Source organism: Hemitrygon akajei, chromosome 23 (assembly GCF_048418815.1).
Source record: "Hemitrygon akajei chromosome 23, sHemAka1.3, whole genome shotgun sequence".
Lineage (NCBI taxonomy): Eukaryota > Metazoa > Chordata > Chondrichthyes > Myliobatiformes > Dasyatidae > Hemitrygon > Hemitrygon akajei.
In genome coordinates, this window is record NC_133146.1 from 39240631 (window position 1) to 39262954 (window position 22324).

The 22324-nt window shown below is 41.6% G+C and overlaps 1 protein-coding gene across 3 annotated transcripts in view; it reads left to right on the plus strand.

Moving 5' to 3' along the window:
* The window catches only part of LOC140715373 (myoferlin-like), a 276005-nt gene that overhangs the window by 14580 nt on the left and 239101 nt on the right, over positions 1–22324 (plus strand). For all 3 annotated transcript variants that reach the window (XM_073027462.1, XM_073027463.1, XM_073027464.1), the window contains exon 3: positions 239–330. In XM_073027462.1, coding sequence (XP_072883563.1) covers positions 239–330 — 92 coding nt within the window. The remainder of the gene's footprint in view (positions 1–238; positions 331–22324) is intronic.

Here is a 22324-nt window from a genome sequence, read left to right on the forward strand (position 1 = left end):
ATGACTTTGTAACAGCAAAATGAACTTTACAATTCACTTTTCAATGATAAGTGTTGATCTGATGATCTCTCATTTCTGCTTGTTTCCAAAAAACAATGGAGAGAAGACTAACATGAAAAATTCCCACCACTTCAAACTACAATTATTCAGCATATATTGAAATCGTAATTATTCTGGAGTATAATTTATTCTGATTCTGATATTTTTGTTGACAATTGATTTATTTATTCACCAACAGAAAATTGAATTTGATTTGAAGGGAGTGGCCCTAAGTTCTTCCTCATCAATTCTTGTTGTGGTTAAGGACTATGAGACAATTGGAAAAGATAAGTAAGTGTTCTGACATTCAACTTTTTATTGCCCTCTAGTCTTCCTGCATTGGAGGTGTATCAGTATCAAAGCATTATGTAGTGTTTTACAATTTGGTTGGTGTTACGAACCCCGTAACTGGGTCACTTACCAGCAAAGATAGAGAGGTCTGTTGAAGTCTGATGGTACTATTTTTAACAGTATTTATTAGTAAAAATACACAAAAATAATATCAATGCAAACATACAGATAATATACGTCGTCAATACTAAATCTAAAAGTGTGTGTATAATAATAATCAATAAGAAATAAGCTCTATCGTTGTCTAGGGAATAATGTATTGTCCAATGGAAATATAAAAGTCACTCAGTTCATTCAGGCTGCAGCCTTTGGTTGGAGTCAAGAGAGAGATTTTTAGAAACTTGTCAGCTTTCCCTTTTTATGATTTTGATCCTTCGAGAGTTCCGTTGGTGTGGCCTCTCCTTTAGCTAAAGCTGTTTTTCCGTGGCGAGCCCGCCAATTCCCAGGCAAGGGAAAAGGATGCACGTGAGCCCCACCGGCTGTCGCTATTAAACGCTGTCACGGGATTTCTAGCGTTTCTCCTGGTGCGTCTAAAGGGGTTGTTCCCCAGACCCTCTTTTATCCTTACTCACGAGGTCTCAGATGTCAATCAGGTTGGGATGATGCAATCCCTCAACCAGCCCACTCTGGTCATCCCCCGAGGGGCTTCAATGAATAGAACAGTACTCAATACACAATTCCGTCTCCAAGAGACAATGGCCGTTATCCGTGGCTTTGTCTTGCTGAGGCCAGGACACATTCCAAAACCTGTGTATTCTGGACGTCTCTCTCTCATTTCCTGGGTCCCAGACCCGAATTAATAGCGATCTTGCGATTCTCAAAAAGGAGGGGGCTACTTTGTACCCTTCGGCCCCTCAGAGTTGTGGCACATTCGTAACAGTTAGCTTGAAGTTTTGGTGTAGTTAATGTAGACTCTATCATTCCAAATGTCCTGAAAGGCAGAATTGGTAAACAGTTAATTTTGCTCCAAATAATTCTTGACTTGTTTGTTCAGTCAGTATCTTGTGTAGTATAACCCATTGGAACTAGTTCCTAATCAGCATTGTCAGCCTATTGACTTAATTGATACCGGTCATTTTATCTAAAAACTAAAGCCTTTTAGAGCTGTGAATGCCTTGTGGTCACTTGCCATATTATTATTCATAAGCAGTCAGGTTTGCTGAACATTACCTCCTCGTGTGTCAGCTGGGATCTGTATTTAATTTTGTTTGCTGGAAACATATGTCATGGTTCACTTCTCAACTAATGAAAAGGCACCACCTTTGGTGCCAGACCTAACTGATCCTGCATTAAGATTAGTTCATTTTAAATTTGTGTTTTCCAATTCACTAGTTAGGTGTGAATATGAATTTAATCACCTCCCTTTGGGTCTCTTTCACCTTCCCTTTCTCCCATGATCTACTCTGCTCTCCTGTCAGGCTCCTCCTTCAGTCTGTTACCTTTTCCACCTATCACCTTCCAGCTTCTCACTTCAGTCCCTTTCCCCTCTTTTGGTTTCATAAATCACCTGCAAGCTTGTACTCCTTCCCTTCTCTTACTCCACTGTAGTGATAAGGCCACCCTCAGGTTGGAGGAGCAACACCTTGTATTCTGTCTGGGTAACCCCCAACCTGAGAGCATGAACACTGATTTCTCAAACTTCCAGTAATGGCCATCATTCCCCATCCCCTTTATCCCCCTCTCACATCATCTCCTTGCCTGCACTCTCTGGTGCTCCTCCCCCTTTTCTTTCTTCCATGGCCTCTGTCCTCCTATTAGATTCCTCTTTCTCCAGCCTGTATCTCCTTCACCAATCAATTTGCTAGGTCTTTACTTCATCCCTCCCCTATTCCTGGTTTCACCTATCACCTTGTGTTTCTTCCTTCCCCCCAACCCCCCAACTGATGACTCAGTTTTTTTTTTCTCCAGTCCTGAGGAAGGGTTTCGGCCCGAAATGTCGACTGCACTCCTTTCCATAGATGCTGCTTAGCCTGCTGAGTTCCTCCAGCACTTTGTGTGTGTGTGGCTTGGATTTCCAGCAACTACAGTTTTTGTCTTGTTTGTGGTGTTTTCCCAATGCCTTGAGATGCCTCCTTGAGGTAGCTCAGCTCTCTGAAACGTGGGAAGGCGGGGGTTATGGTTGTCTGGTAGATCACAGGTTTTGTGCCAGGTTTGTTTTCTACCCATTTCCTGAATTGAACAAAGGTTGTGCTGGTTCATTTTAAGCTGGTGGAAAGTTTGTCCACAGGAAGTGGTGGCTTCAGAGTTATGGGAAGCGGTCGACATTTTCTGGGTGTTGTCATGTGTACTTTTATTTCCTTAGGACAGCATAATTGGTGCAAGTTTATCAATAAATCTAGACTGCATGAATAGGAAGAGATTCCAAGGGAACTTCATGGAAGTTTAATAAAAGTGAAAGATCAGGAGGTAGCCAAATGAGGACAGCAAACTGATGGCTTCTGGCATTTCATAGTCAGTGTACCTACACCAAACAATGTGATAATTAATATGAATTTTGTCAGCACTTGAGGTACTGAAAGAATGGCTGATGTTGTGCCTTTTATTTAAGAAAATAATTTGAGAATGACATGCCATTAAGCCTTAAGACCATAATACATAGGAGCAGAATGGGGCCGTTCAGCCCATTGCATTTGCTTCGCTATTTAATCATAGCTGATATATTTTCTCTTTCAACCCCTTTCTGCTGCCTGTAACCTTTGCCGCCCTTCCTAATCAGGTACATATTAACCTCCGCTTTAAATATACCTAAGGACTTCGCATCAGTGGTGCACAAGTTAATGGAAGGGATTTTGAGAGGTAGGATTTCCTTGCATTTGGAATAGGTGAGGACACTCGAGGGATCCTACTTTCTACAAGGATCCCTACATTGCTCATTCACAGCAGCGCACACAATGGGGCAAGCTGCAGCGTGCTCCACATTTTTCATCTGCACTCCCAGCTTTAACAACTGTAAGCCAAGATACTGAATAAAATTCTTTGTGAGCTCATCCCATATTATTACAGATCTATTCTCCAACCAGCTTTTCCTGGTATTGGTGCCTCTGCTTGGTTTCTGTTGCTTTGCTGCCTTTTAAATCCTTCAACCTTCACTCCTGCATCTCAACTTTGATTTCCACTATTAAGTTTGCCTCAATCAACCCATCTTTGCACTTCTTAAAATTCCTGCTTCATCTCTCTCCCACAAATTTTAATGTTCTTTAAAAACAGTTTTCTGTGCATGAACACTTTTTAAAAAAGAATAAAATCTGTCATACAATCTCACTAAGAAGGCACCTTTTCATTTAAAATGCCTTCTCTTCAGGATATACCTATTACTGTTTGTTGTCGGGTGGAGAGAATTGCTTCTCTGGTTTACAGAGAACTCTTTGAAGTGAAGCCTTATTCCACAAATTTCACATTTTCTGCCTGAAATTGGCATCTGTTCAAAGGTGGGTGGAGACACATCAGACATGTCTGTCTCATTAGTCATTATGAGTAACTCTCTTTAGACCTGCAGTTCATAAAATTTGTCAGGCAAAGGGCAAGGGGTTGGGGGCTGGGGGCTGGCGAGGTAGTTGAACTGAGACCATCTCCATGGCTTTTTAGCCTCCTGTGTTGTAATCTTTATTTCCTGTAAAATTTATTGTGGATTAACTTTTTCATGCCATTACATAATTTTTTTAAAAACCTAGTAAATGGAACTTCTAGTTGAATATGCTGTGTTGAATTCTGTTGTGAAAGTTGGGGTACATAAGCCCTTTTATTGTGGTTGCATATTGAGGTAGGTAGGGCTGGGAAAAGTGCACAGGATTTGGGGAGGGAGCTGAAGGTGTTTTGGCAATGCTGTATTTTTTTGCTGCCTCATAGCTTCATCAGCTAATTCTTTACATGGTGTAACCGGTGTACACCCTGCTTGGTGGGTGTGCAGAGAACTGGATACGCTGCTTTACAAACATAGAAAACCAACAGCACAATACAGGCCCTCCAGCCCACAATGCTGTGTTGAACATGTACCTACTTTAGCAATTACCTAGGGTTACCCATAGTCCTCTATTTTTCTAAGCACCATGTACTTATCCAGGAGTCTCTTAAAATACCCTATCGTATCTGCCTCCACCACCATCACCGGCAGCCCATTCCATGCACTCACCACCCTCTGCATTTAAAAAAAAACAACTTGCCCCTGACATCTTCTCTGTATCTACTTCCAAGCACCTTAAAACTGTGCCCTCTTGTGCTAGCCATTTCGGCCCTGGGAAAAAGCCTCTGACTATCCACACGATCAATGACTAGCATCATCGTGTACACCTATCAGGTCACTTCCCATTCTCCGTCGCTCAACCTATTCTCATAAGGCATAGTCCCCAATCCAGGCAACACTCTTGTAAATCTCCTCTGCACTCTTCCTATGGTTTCCACACCCTTCCTGTAGTGAGGTGATCAGAACTGAGCACAGTACTCCAAGTGGGGTCTGACCAGGGTCCTGTGTCGGTGTAACATTACTTCTCGGCTCTTAAGCTCGATCCCACAGTTGAAGGCCAATGCACCGTGTGATTGTGTGGCTGCCTTAACCACACAGTAAACCTGCACAGCAGCTTTGAGTGTCCTCGGACCCCAAGATCCCTCTGATCCTCCACATTGCCAAGAGTCTTACTGCTTTGTAGGGTGATCTATTGAAGAAGGTAGAAAGGCAATAATTGGTTATCTGTCGGTATTGGATGTTAATTTTTACCAAACCCATTTTGTTAAGTTTGATTTATTCCCTCAAAAAAACAGTGACGTAACTAGTCTCGTATGTTGTTGCAAAATGTTTAGAGATAGAGGAGCACAGTTGCACATTGTTTTCAGGACTATAGAGACATGTTTTGCAATCCAGGAGTGGCTCAAACTTAGTCAGAATCAGCAGTTTGAACATTAAAAAGAAATCCTTTCTGTTAACATGTGGGATTGAACATGGAATATTTCTATGTAGCATAAGGCACAGTACAGGCCCTTCTGCCCACAATGTTGTACCAACCTTATAACCTACTCTAAATTTAATCTAACCCTTCCCTCCTACAGAGTTCTCCATTTTTTTCATTATCCATGTGCCTATCTAGGAGTTTCTTAAATATCCCTAATGTAAACTACCAGCACCCTCCATGCACCAGGGTGTTCAGTGCACCCTCTACTCTATGTAAAAAAAAAACCAAGCAAATAAACTTACCTCTGACATTCCCCTCCACTGTATTTTCCTCCAATCACCTTAGAATTATACCCTCTCATTAGCATAAGTATTTGGATGTGCTGTAAAATATTAAGACATTCTGTCATGACTCTTATTTTGAAACAAATGCCAATTCACAAATCACAAACAAGAGAAAATCTGGAGATACTGGAAATCTAAGCAACACACTGCTGGAGGAACTCAGCAGGCCAGGCAGCATCTATAGAAAAAAGTGCAATCGATGTTTTAGGCTGAAACCCTTCGGCAGGACTGTACTTTTTTGCATAGATGTTGCTTGGCCTGCTGAGTTCCTCCAGTATTTTGTGTGTGTGTTGCCTGTTCCAAATGTCTGCTTTTTATGTACTGTTTAAAAATATTTCCTTGCCTGCTTTTTATTTCTGCCCTTCCCAGTTAATGCTGCATTTCTCATAATTACGGCAGCACTTAAAGGAACTCTTAAAAAGCTGTTCAGTGTTAGTTCTACAGGTGTTATTGTTCTTGCAAAATACCAAGTCACCTAGCAACTGCTTTGACAGGACACACCTCTAGTGCAGGGAATACAGAAAGTCCAAGCAGTTTTGTTCTGTTCTCGGGAACACTTTTTAAAAAAACTTGTGCTTAGCTTTTGTAAATCTACGTTGGATTGATGCACTTGTATTGGATATGTGTATATCTGTTCATCTGATTGGTTTCTGCAAAGTTTATAAATGTACTGGATATAGAAAGACTTTGGCTCAGAGCCAATGAACTTTCTGCAATGCACCAAGCCAAAAGTCTCAGTTGAACTTTTAAGTAATTCCATGTGGGGAAAGTAAATTTGAATGTTAGTTTTAACTTGGTGCTTGGTTGTTGCGATCATTTTAAACATAGAAACCTAGAATTTAAAATAACTGAGCTAAGCACAAAATAAAGACTTCATGAACAAGAATCAAAGTAAGTTTCTGAGCACTGATGCCAAATGTGGCATTATTATCGTTATGAATGTTGCCTGATACACTTCTTAATAATTTTTTAAATGGAGAAGTGTTGGGGAGAGAGTTAAGAAGGATGGAAACAAACTGATTTGGATTTATTTTGCATCGATTTTTATCTCTGGTTATTTTTGATTTGGTTGACAAGATTATCAAACTTAAAACTACCACGTAATTATTTTGAGAATTTCTTTCTTGTTACAAATGATGTGTGAAGGTTGAACCTTTAAGCATGCATTAATCACACTTGGGTGACATTGGTGTTTTAACTGAGTATGCACAATGACAGGCTACAGGTAACTAAAGCCTGGTTGTTGCTATGGTTTAGTTAAATTCTTGCTAAGCAGGTTTAAGCTTGTGTTAATTTTAGGATTTGCTCAATTTGTCACTGACTTCGTGGTGCAGGGTGTAGCAAGTGAGCATGCACAGTGAAGACAGGAGGCCCTTATTTTCAAAAACCAATCCAGTTTGTCCATAAGCATTATAACATAATTGATTATATTCCAGTGTCATTCAGTTTGTGCAGAAAGGATGCAACCATTTCTACTGGTCCTTAAATGCAACAGCGATAGCTTGTGAAAATGTTAAATGTTCTCTACATTAGGAAAGTGGTTAGCCAATGTAATAACATGGTCCAAGGCTAGTATTTGATAGTTGAAATCCAAATACAGAATCTGGCCTTTTTTGTCACCCAATTTGAAGCTGTGGTTTGACCTCATTGTGGGTCCATTGAGAATTGCTCTAGTCTTCAATGAAAAGCACCAAATTCAATGCCTTGAGCTGCCCCAGAATCGACAAAAGCCCCTTAACCAGAGGTGTTCACTTAACCTTGGTCTCCAGCGGCTCTCAGCTGCAGCTCCAAGTTGCGGTTTGCATGCGACAGCAGCCACACTCTGATGCACCACTTTGACAGGCAGGCGAAACAAGGTGGCCTCATACCCTGGTGAAATAGGGACATGCCTGTCCTAGCATGTGAAGTCAGCTCTGGCAGACTGGGCAGATGAGATCTATAGTGAGGTCCAATGGCCAGGAAGGTGGTACTGCAACACTCCATGGAGAGTGAAGAGCAAGAAAAGGAGCAGAATATGCCATAGTCATCCACTGCAACCAAGGAAGACCCCTGTTTGTGATGCTTATTCTTACCACAGGGCCCAGACTTCTGAGGTTGAGGGGGGGGGTCTGCCCCTTTTCCACTTTAAAAAGCTCTCCCACAAAGGTTTTCTGTCATCGTCGGACATGATGGACAACCACCAGGAATGTAACTTGTGAGTTGTTCGTAAACCAGCCTCAGCCTAGACTAATGACACATTGGTATGGCCACTGTCGCTGCTGCTGGGAACTTGCTTAATCAACCAAATAGTTGCCATGACAACATAGAGGCTAGCGCAACGCTATTACAACTTGGGGTGTTCTGGAGTTCAATTCTGGCATTATTCTGTGCGTCCTCTTCATGGAATGTGTGGGTTTACTTCAGGTACCCCAGTTTCCTGCCAAAGGCATAACAGTAGGTTAATCAGTCTTGTAAACAGTCACATGATTAGGCTGTGGTTAATCAGGGATTGTGGGGATGCTGGGGTGGCTTGTCTCAAAGGGCCAGAGTACAGTGTTGTATCAGTAAATAAATAAATGCAACAGTGATGGAGAATAAACAAGGAAAGACGAGACTTCAGATGCTGGAAGGACTTTGTGTATGAAGCAGGACCTTGGTGGCAAAAGGTTGGCTGCCATTTTGGGTTGAGACACTGCAAGATGTAGAGGGAAGATGGTCAGGATATAGAAGTGAAAGGGAAGAGTGTAAAACAGAGACTTGTAGGTGACAAAGGGAGCCTAGGATAATGGGACGATGGAACTAGGTGAGGGAGGGAATAGCAAAGGGGAACTAAGAGAAGAAATCCAGATAAATGTTTGAAGGGTAGATGGTGGTGGGTGGGGAAGGGTTTTGAGTCTAAGTAAAAAGGAGGGAGGGATGGAAATGATCAACACAGGGAGAGAGAGAGAGATACTTGGTGGATTGGTGTGAGTTGGAATAGATCACTGTGAGCAGGTAGCCAGAAATTGGAAAATGTAATGTTCATACCATTAGGCTGTCAGCTATCCAAGCTGAATGAGATTCAGACAAGGAAGCAAATCTTTTAATTATTTTCTGAAAAGTGGTTCTTAATTCTACCTGGTTAGCTTCAACAAAATATGACAACCTTGCATCAAAATTTTAAAAATGCTTGCAGTACATTCATTGGATAGTCTTGTCAATCAAAATAAAGATCCCTGTGGGTATATGATTGACAGACTCCTTAAACTTAAGGTGATGAACACTATTTTTAAAAAAAAATACACCACCTCCTTGATGTTAGGAATGAGAACAGGGTATGCCTGGGGTGATGCAGGTCTCTCCTCACTGCTGCCTTCAGGAAGGTAGTACAGGAGTCACAGGACTTACACCATCAGGTTCAGGAACAGCTATTACCCCTTAACCATCAGGCTCTTGAACCAGAGAGGATAACTTCACTCAACTTCACTTGCCCCATCACTAACAAGTTCCCATAACCTATGAACTCACTTTCAAGGCCTCTTCATCTCGTGTTCTTGATATTTATTACTTATTTATTATTTTTTTCTCTTTGTATTTGCAAAGTTTGTTGTCTTTTACACATTGGTTGTTTGTCCGTCCTACTGGTTATGTTTTTCATTAATTCTGTTGTGTTTCTTGGATTTACTGCAAGAAAACAAATCTCGGGGTTGTGTATGTTCATGGGAAATAAATTTACTTTGAACTTTAAGAGGAATGGTTTAAAGAATTAATAGAAAGTGGTAGAGATTTTGAACAGTGTTTGCATCAGACTTCAAGATAGTGGAGAGTAAATATCCTATTATTGAGAAATTGGGGAAAGAAGGAGGAAAGCATTTGAAACTTGTTATCACCTAGTGACAAAGAATTGGTTAAATAGAACAAGTGATGGGCATGCTCTCAGGACACAATGGCATGCTTTGTAGCATTTTTAAAAAGATGTGGCTGTGTGGGGGTGTAAATTGAGATCTCATTTCCGATATCCTGGAGTGGTGAGCACATTTTAATTCTGGATTAAGCTGAGGAAGCAAAGGTGCGACAGGTTGAAGGAAAGATGTGCATAATCTTGGGGAAACTCATTTCACATTGGTTAATTCAAATTTAGCCGTTGTGTTTGGAGAATGGCAGTGGCCCTTCCTTGCTAACAGTATATTTGTTTTGTAAATTTTTTTGGGGAGGAGCTGTTTCATGTTGCATAGCTAAATATTTAGACTCACATTGGTGAAATGTTTCTTTTGGACTGAGCTGATCTTGCTTTCAATGATTTAATGCTGATATAGAAAATGCTTTAAATTGCAGAGTTTGGTATTTTTAAAAATTAATATTCAGAGAATTGAGGGATATGGTGTTGGTGCAGGAATGTGATATTCCTGGTATTTAATTGAACATTGGCGCAGTGAGGTGGGGTAGGGTGCTAGAAAGCGAAGTGGCCTGCGAAGTGTGTGTGTGAGTTAAGAGTTTACATACTGTTGCATCTGAAGATCATGAGTGAGGACAGCAGATTATTCCTGAAGGTATTAATAACAATAAGCCTCTATCACCGTGATTACTAATATCTTTAAATTTTCACATTTCAGTATTTACTTTTGAGCCTCAAAAGTGCCAAGTTCAGATTCAAAATGGTTTCCTTAGATATACTTCCAGTCACCTAATGACTGTCCTTTGTCTCACTATAGATACCTAACCGTATCCTTAAATGGATGTTTCCATATGTTGGGAAAGGATGAATGGGAATGATTGTGGTGTGACGGGTGTTTGAGTGTAAAAAGCTTGAGCCTTGGCAACACTGAGTATGGAAATTTTGACTTTTGTGGAGCTCGTGGGATTTGAAAATGCTGTTCAAATTCCAGACTTGATGAAATACTTTTGCTTTTTTTTAATCCTCACATAAACTGTTCAAGACCTGGCAAATTGTTTTTAAACTGTGCAGCATGGACATTGGAATAACTGTTCCTATTTGGGCACTGTTGCAGAGAGTTTTCTTCATGCCCACAACAGTGACCTTGTGTTTGAAGAATCTGAGGGCAGAGCACTCACATAATAAGAATCTTGTATTTCTAAGATTTGCAGATGACAGAACAGTTAGTTAGCTTGCACTTTTCAGTTCTTGTTTGACAGTCAATTAGTTCAGGATTTAACACACTTTTCAATCTGCTACCATAAATGGAGTGTCACCATTTGTACACAATATGTGATCAGTCCTTCTGGACCAGTCTTTCAGCCCTCTCACGTTCCTACCATTGGCCTTTGGCTATAATGTGCAATGAGCAAAGAACATTTGAAACAGAAGAGCAAATATAGTTTAAACTAGAAATCATTGGAATAGTCTGTGGTAATGTAGAATGTAAACAACATTTATGTACGATCTTTCAGACTTTTGCTATGACCAAAGTGGAGGTGGAGTTTCTAAAAAATGTTCTTAAAGTTCGCTCAAAAAGAAGCACTTGTAGAGAGAAGAGCAGAGTCTGCATTTTGCACTGGTCAATTGTCTGAACCATTCTTACTTACTTAGTATTCCATGTAGATGTGCTTTTATTTCAGATTTGCAGCACCTGCAGGATTTCTTTCAAAATACATTTACCCCTAACAGACTTATTTTTTAAAATCTAGCAGAGTTGAACCTTTTGGTTCAGTTATAATGCAAAGTATAACTTGTTTGTCTTTTGTAGGGCCCGCTCTGGGATGGGAATAGCAAGCTGTGGAAGAGGCATAAGATACAAAATGCAGTTGTAAACAGTGTTTGGAGATTGCCGTGCTTCTTTGCTGTCTTTAATGGTAGTTCTATCAGTCAAATTCCTACATATAACTTCTACATTGAGTCATCTAGAACTTGCATTGGTGATAACAGTGTAGATCAGGAATCTGCACATTTGCCTCAACAGCAACACTTGGCAGAATTTTGGAGAACCAATCCATGCCAAAACTCTATCTTCTGCAGAGGAAATGAGGCAGCAGAATTGGATAAAAAGGTGTGACAGTGATGAATTTGGGGGTGGGAGGGTCCATCTTTCAAGAGTTACGTTGTACAAGCTTGGGTGCCCAAGGCTTTTGCCAACATGGAATAGAGAGTGAGTTTGTAGATCTGTCAGGAGCAAAGGATGTTGGAGATGGAAGGGGTGGCTCACTGCGGAAGCAATGTGGTTCAGGTGGCAGAGGAGGAGTGCTAGGGGTGGTACGGGTGCAGATACACTCAGCTACTGAGATACCAGGCATTGTCATTTGATTCCAAACAATTGGTTGATTGATCACTACAGAATATCTCTCTGGTGTTTCCTGCTCCCTCTCTTTCCCTTTTCCCAGCCATGATTCCCCCCTCTCCCTGCCCCCTTCTGACTCAGTCCACAATAGAGACCCAAGTCAGAATTGGGTTTATCATCACTCACGTATGTCATGAATTTTTTTTATATTGCAGCAGTACAGTGCAATACATAAAATTACTACAGTACTGTGCAAATATCCTGGGCACCCTAGCTATATATATGTGCCTAAGACTTTGGCACAGTACTGTATGTTTGGAGAAAAATTTGTGGGTGTCATGGATGGGAGAGGATAGAATTTGGGGGGTGGTGGTCAAATGACAGATGAATCATTGGCCAAATGTAAAGCGCTATACATGGTAAGTGATCTCTTTGTGTAATCATATTATGCAAATAGTAGTGCTGAGAATTTTGGCCTACGATCTTCTGCTCCAAATGCAGTGGCCTTTTCGCAGGCGACATCATTGGCATAGACCAAGAAACTGCACTGGTTTTACCCTATTGCCTCTGATCTTGGAAATTTTATTGGAAAGGAATTTTGTGATACAGTGTAGTGTACATATAACGGGATCAAAGACAAACAACTGTGATGAGACTTCAGACCCTGTTTGAGGGCAGGGGATAAAGTTAGGCTCAGCATGAGCATAAATGAGCACTTTAAATTATTGTAGCCAATTCATCATGGCTTTGGATTTGGTTATTACATTCAATGCAAGGGTGAATGCTGTTCTGTTCTCATTTAAGGGCTGAGCAAAATCTAATATTTCCTAATGAACTTGCAAACACGTAGGATAATGATCCAATTGCACCCACACAGAAGATTATATTTGCTTAAGGCTGGGAACTAGCATAGCTCTCCACTGAGTATATGATCAATTGTCACTTAGCAGTGGTGAGTCAGCCATTGGGACAGTGCCACAGAATACATGAAGCCTAATGGCAGCAGTGCAATTATCAATTTGAACAGTAAATTGTGATTCCTTGCCCCTTCTAGTATTATTAAACAGATCTCAAGTAGTGTGATAATTAGTGCTACCAATCTGGCAAATGCCTTGCTGTAGCATTTAAAGGGAAGTGTTCTCTGGACAAGTATACAGGTCCCAGAAAATTTATGGCAAGCTGTGCCTGACAATAGCCACTTAGGTTGCTCTTTGATGTAATTGCTGCAGCATGACATTGTGATTAAGGCTGAAACTTCCATAACCAAGAATGATAAGTAAGTACGGCACTAGGTTGTTCAACAGCTTGTGTCTGCTCCACCATTCTTACGGTGTTCTTTTACTTGAATATTATTTTCTTGCATAAATCCCATGACCTTTGCTATCCAAAAATCTATGATCTCTACCTTGAGTATACATGGGGCTGCGGAAGCTGGATGAAGATTCCCTCTCAGGTGATGAAATTTCTTCTCATCTTGGTTTTGAGTAATTGACCCCCCACCCTTTTTGCATTTGGGACACAAACGAATGGGGCACACGACTGCATCTCCTTGCCGTCCTCGTGGCAGGAATGAAGTTAGTGTAAATCAAAGGGATAAGAACAAATCTACTATTCAAAATTAATTGTGTATCGCCTCATTCCATCGAGTTTGTTTTCAATATTGGGTTGACCAGAATTAATTAACACTATTAAAAATTATTAAAACAAAACTAGCGAGGCAATGCTTTGGGAAGCTGGGTCCTCACAGTTGCTGAAAACACAACTGTATTGTAATTGTGTGGTAAATAGCAAGGGGTCATTTGGGATATATGAATCTTGCTTAAAGTTTTTGTACCTTCATTCTTGCTTTGATGATGAAGAACCATTCACTTTGATTTTTTTTTATAACAGCCAACTATGGGAGATTGTTAAATAAGGTTAAATCCTGCCCAAACCTGCACTATGTTACAAAAACATTACTGGAAGATTTTAATTATTTAAAATTCATAGTTTTGCTGGAAAATACAGCTGTATTTTTCCCCTCTATCCTTAAGCCAAGGAATAAGAATAGGAATAGGAACATAAGGTGTTGGTCCTCCAGCCTGAGGGTGGCCATATCCTGGCACAACAGGAGGCCGTGAACTGACATGTCAGACCAGGAATGGGAGATTTGCAGGTGAAGTGTTGCCTCTCCTGAAAGGACTGTTTGGGGCCCGGAATGAAGGTGAGGGAGGAGGTGGAAGGGCAGGTGTAGCTCTTTGGTCCTGTAATCCTCAAGTTTGGCCAGCATGTGTTTGTCTAGGGGAAGACAGCCTCTGGCCCAACTGAGAGATCTCATTTGGGTGCTGCACAACGTGTTGCCTGGTTACAAATTTGCACCGCAAAATATCAGGCAGTCCACCATTTGCAATTAAACAACTGAACTTTATAAATCTTAATCTGACTATAGGGTTAGTAAAGAAAATAAAAAGAAAAAGGGCCCATTGTAATGAGACTGTCTAATGTGCACGTTGGAGCTCACAGACTCGTCCATTCGTCCCCCATCGACCTCCTCTGAGTGTCACTGACCGTTGGACCCTCACTCCAAGTCCACTCTGTCCAGCAGTCTACCAACTCTTTCCATTCATGTCTTCTCTCTTCATCTCTCGCCGACAAAAGACCACAAAATCCCTGCTCCCAGATCCACAAGAAAGAAAAACATTCCTCTGGTTGGCTAGCATACATTCCAAAGCCCCCATAATGTCTAGTCATAACCCAAACATTGCTGCTACAGAGAAACTATTAGCTTAGCAGTGAAACATTTCAGAGAGGCCATTACATCAGCAGTGTAACCTTACAGCGAGTTACAGTCCCTTGAAGGGGTAAGTGCTGAGAGGGAGATTAGTGGGAGAGATGAATGGACAAGGGAGTCATAGAGGGAATGATCCCTACAGGAAGTGTAGAGTGCAGAAGAGGTAAAGATATGTTTCATGGGAGAATCCCTTTGGAGATGGCAAAAGTTATAGCAAATGATGTATTGGATGTGGAGGCTAATGGGGTGGTAGGTAAGTACAAGAGGAACTTTGTCACTGTTAAGGTGGTGGGAAGATTGGCTGAGCGTGGATGTTCAGGAAATGAAGGAGATGCAGGTGAGCAAAGGAAACCCCATTCTTTGAAGGAGGAGGATATGTATCATGTCCTGGAAAGGAGAGCAGTATACTGGGAACAGAAGCGGTGCAGTTGAAGGAACTGAGAAAAGGGAAGAGCATTTTTACAGGAGACAGGCTGGGAACAGGTGTAGTCAAGAAAATCACGGGAAACAGTACATCCATAAAAGATGTCAGTCTACAGTATGTCTCTGGAGGTGGAGAGAAAGATTGAGAAAATGGAGGGAGGTGTCAGAAATGGACTAAGTAAAGTAAAGGGCAGGGTGTAAGTTGGAGGCAAAGCTGATGAAATTGCACCAAGGCAGTCATCAATGTAATGGAGGAAGGTTTGGGGAACATTGCAGGGGAAGGCTTGGAACGTGGTCTGTTCTATGAAAAGGCAGGCATAGCTGGGTCCCATGCAGATGCCCGTGGAAAATGTGAGAGGAGCAAAAGGAAAAATTGAGGATGAGGACCAGTTCTGCCAGATGAAGGAGAATGGTGGCGGATGGGAACTGGTTGCTTCTTTTATTGAGAAAGAAGTGGAGAGCTTTAAGACCTTCTTGATGGGGGATAGAAGTGTATAGGGACTGGACATCCATGGTGAAAAAGAGGCGGTCAGGGCTAGGGAATAGAATGTGACTGAGATGATAAAGAGCATGAAAAGTGTCACAGATGTAGATGGGAAGAGACTGAACCAAGGAGACAGAATGGAGTCAAGGTTTGAGAATAGAATGAAGTTAAATATGACTTTCCTTTCCAGGACATTGGGGTTTCCCTTCCTCCATCATTGATATCCATTGTTTATTTAGTAAATATAAATTTCATTGCCATGACTTGTGCTGAGCAAGGATTAAATACAGACTAGCTAATAAAACCCAGGATGGTGGTGACATATCTCTTCCAGACAGAACTCAACATTACTGTTAAGTGATTCTTAGCTCTGCAGCTGTATATTTAAGCTTTAATGGTCAGGCATTGTTACAGTTTAACAGATTTAAATTTGCATGTCCTTTAAAGAACAACATTTGTAAGTAACTCTATTAATGAGAATCATGAGAGTGACTATTCTTAAATTGTGCATGAATTTTAATAGCAATTGACAAGTAGAAACTTGTTTATGTACTTTTCCATTCGTTCTAAACTTGGATATTCTAATGTAACACTTTTTTAAAAACAAGTCTGAGCAGCAGATTGACTATCATATATAGTAGCTTCTGACTTTAAATCCCTAGTTCATGTGCACACAAGCTGAATGTAATTGTAGATTTTTTTTGGAACTTATGAAATATTGTTCCATTGACTCAAAATAAAGATTTGGTATAATAATAAAGATTTGGAAGTGGTATAATCTATAAATGTTCAGTGCAGAAAACAGAATTTTACCCTCACTTTCATCTTGAATGATTGATCAGTATAAATATAAGAAGTCTTCTGTGATTATACAAAACACCCCTGTCATGTAAAGTCTTGATTCCTGGACATCTTTGAGTATATGCCAGGTCTGTCATTTTTTACATAAAAATGACATTGCATTTTTAAGTAAAGCATGACAGGAGTTTCCTTAATAGTTTTCAGGATATAGGATGACTTTGAATACAAGTTTCACTTTGTTTCCTTGTCTTGAAAAAAAAACTGAGTTCCATTTTCATATGCTTTCTCAGCAGTGAAAAGTTCAGCCGATGCTGAGGTGCATCACTGGGATACACCATTGGTGATGTCACTTGGGGTCATTAGGTGTTTTGGGTCTTTCAACATCAGGTGACCCAGCCAGGGTTGACCAGGCCCAGGCTGGTGTCCCAGCACCCCTGGTCCACGGGTCATGTCTCTTGACCCACAGCCACCTGGACGCTCACCCAGTAGCCTCAGGGATGGTCCTAATGCTCTTCTTTGCAGCCCCGGTAATGCCAAGTGGACAGTAGGCTAAATGAACTGAATGAATGTTAGCAGTGTGAAATTCAAACTCCGAATAGTCTTGCACTGACTCCTGTCAGTTTGCTTCCCAGCCTGCAAAGTGACATGGTTCAGCACTACCTTTTTGTTTGTGGTTACGTTTGTTCTTAATGCAACTTGTTAACACACATAGGTTGTTTTAATCCAAAACAATACAGTCTGCTATTTTTTTAAAAACTAACACTTCCTGGTGGAATAATGTGGGAAGAGAGCAAGGGATTGCACTCAAGGGTTTCAGGGAAGAGAAGTGTGAGCAGTCACAATTATGACAGAGGAAATACTCAGGAAGCTGAATAGTCTAAGGGTAGATACATCTCCTGGACCAGATGGAATACACCCTCATGTTCTGAAGGAAGTAGCTGTGGAGATTGCGGAGGCATTAGCAATGATCTTTCAAAAGTCAATAGATTCCGGGGGATTGCAAATGTCACTCCGCTATTTAAGAAGGGGGCAAGGAAGCAAAAAGGAAATTATAAGCCTGTTAGCTGGACATCGGTGGTTGGGAAGTTGTTGGAATCGATTGTCAAGGATGAGGTTACGGAGTACCTGGAGGCATATGACAAGATAGGCAGAACTCAGCATGGTTTCCTTAAAGGAAAATCCTGCCTGACAAATCTATTGCAGTTTTTTTGAGGAAATTACAAGTAGGCTAGACAAGGGGGGTGCAGTGGATGTTGTGTATTTGGATTTTCAGAAGGCCTTTGACAAGGAGCCGCACATGAGGCTGCCAAACAAGATAAGAGCCCATGGAATTACAGGGAAGTTACATATGTGGATAGAGCGTTGGCTGACTAGCAGAAAACAGAGAGTGGGAATAAAGGGATCCCATTCTGGTTGGCTGCCGGTTACCAGTGGTGTTCCACAGGGGTCTGTGTTGGGGCCGCTTCTTTTTACGTTGTATATCAACGATTTGGATTATGGAATAGAGGGCTTTATGGCTAAGTTTGCTGATGATACAAAGATAGGTGGAGGGACCGGTAGTGCTGTGGAAACAGAGTTTGCAGAGAGACTTGGATAGATTGGGAGAATGGGCAAAGAAGTGGCAAATGAAATACAATGTTGGAAAGTGTATGGTCGTGCATTTTGGTAGAAGAAATAAATTGGCAGACTATTATTTAAATAGGGAGAGAATTCAAAGTTCTGAGATGCAACGGAATTTGGGAGTCCTCGTGCAGGATACCCTTAAGCTTAACCTCTAGGTTGAGTCGGTGGTGAAGAAGGCGAATGCAATGTTGCCATTCATTTCTAGAGGAATAGTGTATAGGAGCAGGGATGTGACGTTGAGGCTCTATAGGCAATGGTAGGACCTTACTTGGAGTACTGTGTGCAGTTTTGGGCTCCTTATTTAAGAAAGGATGTGCTGACATTGGAGAGGGTTCAGAGAAGGTTCATTAGAATGATTCCGGGAATGAGAGGGTTAGCATATGAGGAACGTTTGACCGCTCTTGGACTGTACTCATTGGAGTTTAGAAGAAATAGAAACATTTCGAATGTTGAAAGGCATAGACAGAGTGGATGTGGCAAAGTTGTTTCCCATGGTGGGGGAGTCTAGTACGAGAGGGCATGAATTAAGGATTGAAGGGTGCCCATTTAGAACAGAGGGTGGCGAATCTGTGGAGTTTGTTGCTACAGGTGGCAGTGGAGGCCAAGTCATTGGGTGTATTTAAGGCAGAGATTGATAGGTATCTGAGTAGCCAGGGCATCAAAGGTTATGGTGAGAAGGCGGGGGAGTGGGACTAAATGGGAGAATGGATCAGCTCATGATAAAATGGTGGAGCAGACTCGATGGGCCGAATGGCTGACTTCTGCTCCTTTGTCTTATGGTCTTATGGATTACTTTGAACAGGATTGTGTCCAGTTCAAGTCATCCAATATCCTGAAAATAATGAAGACATGACTGAACATTTATAATTGTGTATGAAGTACAGGCAGATGAATGTAGATCTTTGGAATGATGAATATTGTAAACTTCCAATTGCCTTTTTTCGTAACAACTAAGGACATTCACTTTCTTTTCCCTTCACTCAGTGACCAAGAGCAATTTGGAGTGGTAGTATGGTGAATTATGAAACCTGTTTATTAATATGATAAAATTGAGGAAAAGCAAAGGGAAAAAGTCAGGACCGTGCGTCCCCCAGGAAGTATTCAGTTTGTGTTTAAATTCCTTCTACAAAATGCATGATGGTTCTGATATTACTGCAAGGCATTCTGGGCAACAGTTAAGGTTAACATTCCATATCTGTCATTATGGACTTGTGTATAGCCCATATTTGGTACAAATAACAGATTTTCCTACCAAAAAAGTCACTGAAAGCCACTTGGATTTTGGAGGATATGCAGTTGTCAATGTCAGCTTTGATTTTTGTATTTTAATTAGCTGTAGTTACTCTTTCTGCACATGTTGTCTGGTTTGATCTTGTACCTTGGCATGATTCATCCAGTAACAGTCAGGTGTGACATAGAACCCCTCTGCATTAGTAACTAAATTACTATTGCCATTTAGACTTGGGTGTGGTAAGTCTTGAGCACTTGGAGAGCTAGGATGCTGAAGAATTTTGCACAGCACTGTATTTGTCAACGTGGAACAGAGAATAAGTTTGTAAATGGGATGGGAACAAATGATATTAGGAATGGTGATAGTGAAGCTCCATGGGAGGGGTGTGGGACAGGTAGTGGAGAAGGAGTGTCAGGGGCGGGGTAGTGTGGGTGCAGACACTCCCAACCCTGAGACATTAGGCAACATTTGATTCCAAACAACTGGCTTATTGATCATTACAGAACGTCTCTCTGGTGCTTCCCACTCCCTCTCCTCTCCCTTCACCTTTTCCCAACCATGATTCCCCTCTCAGTCCACAATAGAGACCCATATCAAAATCCGGTTTATCATCGCTCACATAACATCAGATTTGTTTGTTTTTGCAGCAGCAGTACAGGGCAATACATAATTATTACAACACAGTGCACAAGTCTTGGCCTCCTTGGTTAATACAGCATATGTGCCTAAGACTTTTTTTACATTATTGTATGCAGGATTGGAGGGCCATAGCACAAATGTGAAGAGGTTTGGGCATAGTAGAAATGTTAGTAGAGGTGTACTTGTGGATGGTGTGCTAGAACTAGAGGAAGGAGGCATGTGTTGGAGGCGGTTTCAGCACAAGGCTGGAGACAGGTTGTTGTGGCTGTTGGAGCTTTTGGGTCATGGAGATGTGAAGAGAACTGGGCTGGACTGAAAGCTTGAAGTAGGCTCTCAGTTGGCTTGGGTGCAAGAGTGATATGGGTGGAAATTGGTAGAGATATGAGGACAGATGATGAGATTGGTGATGGTGCAGTTTTGGAAGGTGAATGGTTAAGACATGAAGTTGTATCCTGCACAGACATGAAGAAACTTGGGGGATGAGGTTTGTGGTGGGTGTAACAGATGTACAGTCCCTTGTAAAAGTATTCAGTCTCTAACCCTTTGTTCACATAAGTGAGTATTGCAACCAGGGATAGTGATCAATTTAACTGAGAATTTTAATTAGTGAATCAATTCTCTTTTTTTCCATTGAAGAGCCCAAAAAATCAAGGAAAATTGTAAAGCATGTAAAACTAAAAATTCAAAAACTGAAACATCAGCTGTTCAAAAGTACTCACCAACCCCCTTTACTCAGTACTTAGTTGAACCACTTACTGTAGCTATTGCATTCAGTAGTCTTTCTGAATAATTCTCTATTAGTTTTGCACAATGTGATGGAGCAAGATTTGCCCATTCCTCCTTGCAAAATTGCTCAAGCTGTGCCAGGTTAGTTGGGTAGCGGCAGTGGACAGCAAACTTGAGGTCTTACCAAAGATGTTCAATCAAATTAAGGTCAGGACTCTGACTTGGCTGCTCAAGGACATCCACTTTCTTAATTTGAAACCTCTCCATAATTGCTCTGGCAGTGTGCTTTGGTCATTGTCTTGATGAACAACAAACTTCTTCCCCAGTTTAAACTTCCTGGCAGAAGTAAGCAGGTTTTTATCAAGAAATCCCTGTATTTAACAGCATTCATCTTCCCATCAATCCTGACCAAATTTCAAGTCCCTGCTGAAAAGCATCACCACAGCATGATCAACAACACACACAAAATGCTGGTAGAACACAGCATGGTGTTACCTCCACTATACTTTATGGAGAATTTCAGCAGGCCAAGCAGCATCTATTGTAAAAAGAACAGCCGATGCTGGATGGGAGAAATAAAGCTGAGGAGTAGATTTGAAAGATGGGGGCAGGGGAGAGAGAAACGCCAGGTGATAGGTGAAATTTGGAGGGGGGGGATGAAGCAAAGAGCTAGGAATTTGATTGATGAAAGAAGCAGAAGCCAGAGAAGAAAGAAAAGGGGGGGGGGGGAATGAGGAGCACCAGAGGATGGTGATGGGTGGGCAAGGAGATAATATGAGAGAGGGGCAAGGGGATGGGAAATGGTAAAGGGCTGGGGAGACGTTACCGGAAGTTTGAGAAATCGATGTTTATGCCATCAGTTTGGAGGCTACCCAAACATAATATAAGGTGTCATTCCTCCAACCTAAGCGTGACCTTATCCCGACAGTGCAAAAGGGCATGGATGGACATGTGGGAATGGGAAGTGGAATTAAAATGATGGCCACAGGGAGATCTCATTTGTTCTGGTGGACGAAGTGTAAATGCTCGGCGAAGTGGCCTCCCAATCTACGTCAGGTCTCACCAATTATACAAGAGGCCGCACCAGGAGTATCGTGCACAGTATATGACCCCAACAGACTCGCAGCTGAAGTATCACCTCGCCTGGAAGGACTGTTTGGGGCTCTGAATGGTGGTGAGGGAGGAAGTGTAAGGGCAGGTGTAGCACTTGTTCCGCTTATGAGGATAAGTGCCAGGATGGAGATCAGTGGGGAAGGATAAATGGACAAAGGAGGTATGCGATCCCTGTGGAAAGCAGAAAATGGGGGGGGGTGCAGGGAGGGAAATAAGTGCCAGGAGGGAGATCGGTGGGAAGAGATGGGGGGGACGAGTGGACAAGGGAGTCGCGTAGGGAGCGATCCCTGCGGAAAGCAGAAAGAGGTGGGGAGGGAAAGATGTGCTTGGTAGTGGTGCTTCATACTGGTGGGGGTGGGGGGGAGAGTGGGTGAGCAAGTACATCAGCAAGCCTATTAAATATTTCCACTTCCTGTTGTAGGTTCCATCCACTGTTTTAAAACTCTTTGAATTGGTAACTGCAAAAAAAAAGAAGGATGTTGCTCCTGGGATTTACATTATCCAAGTGACCCTAAGCTGCATTAGTAATAATAGTCTTGCTTTTTTTCCATAAATGGGAGAAAACAAAATCTCAAACTTCCTGAGTTAGAGGGGAAACAAATGGAAAAACTGTTGTCATTGCAGGGAGGAGTAGAAATCCAATCAGAAACAATAGGATCATGAGTGAACAGGAAATCCTGGTTAATTATGAATGTTTTTATTTGCA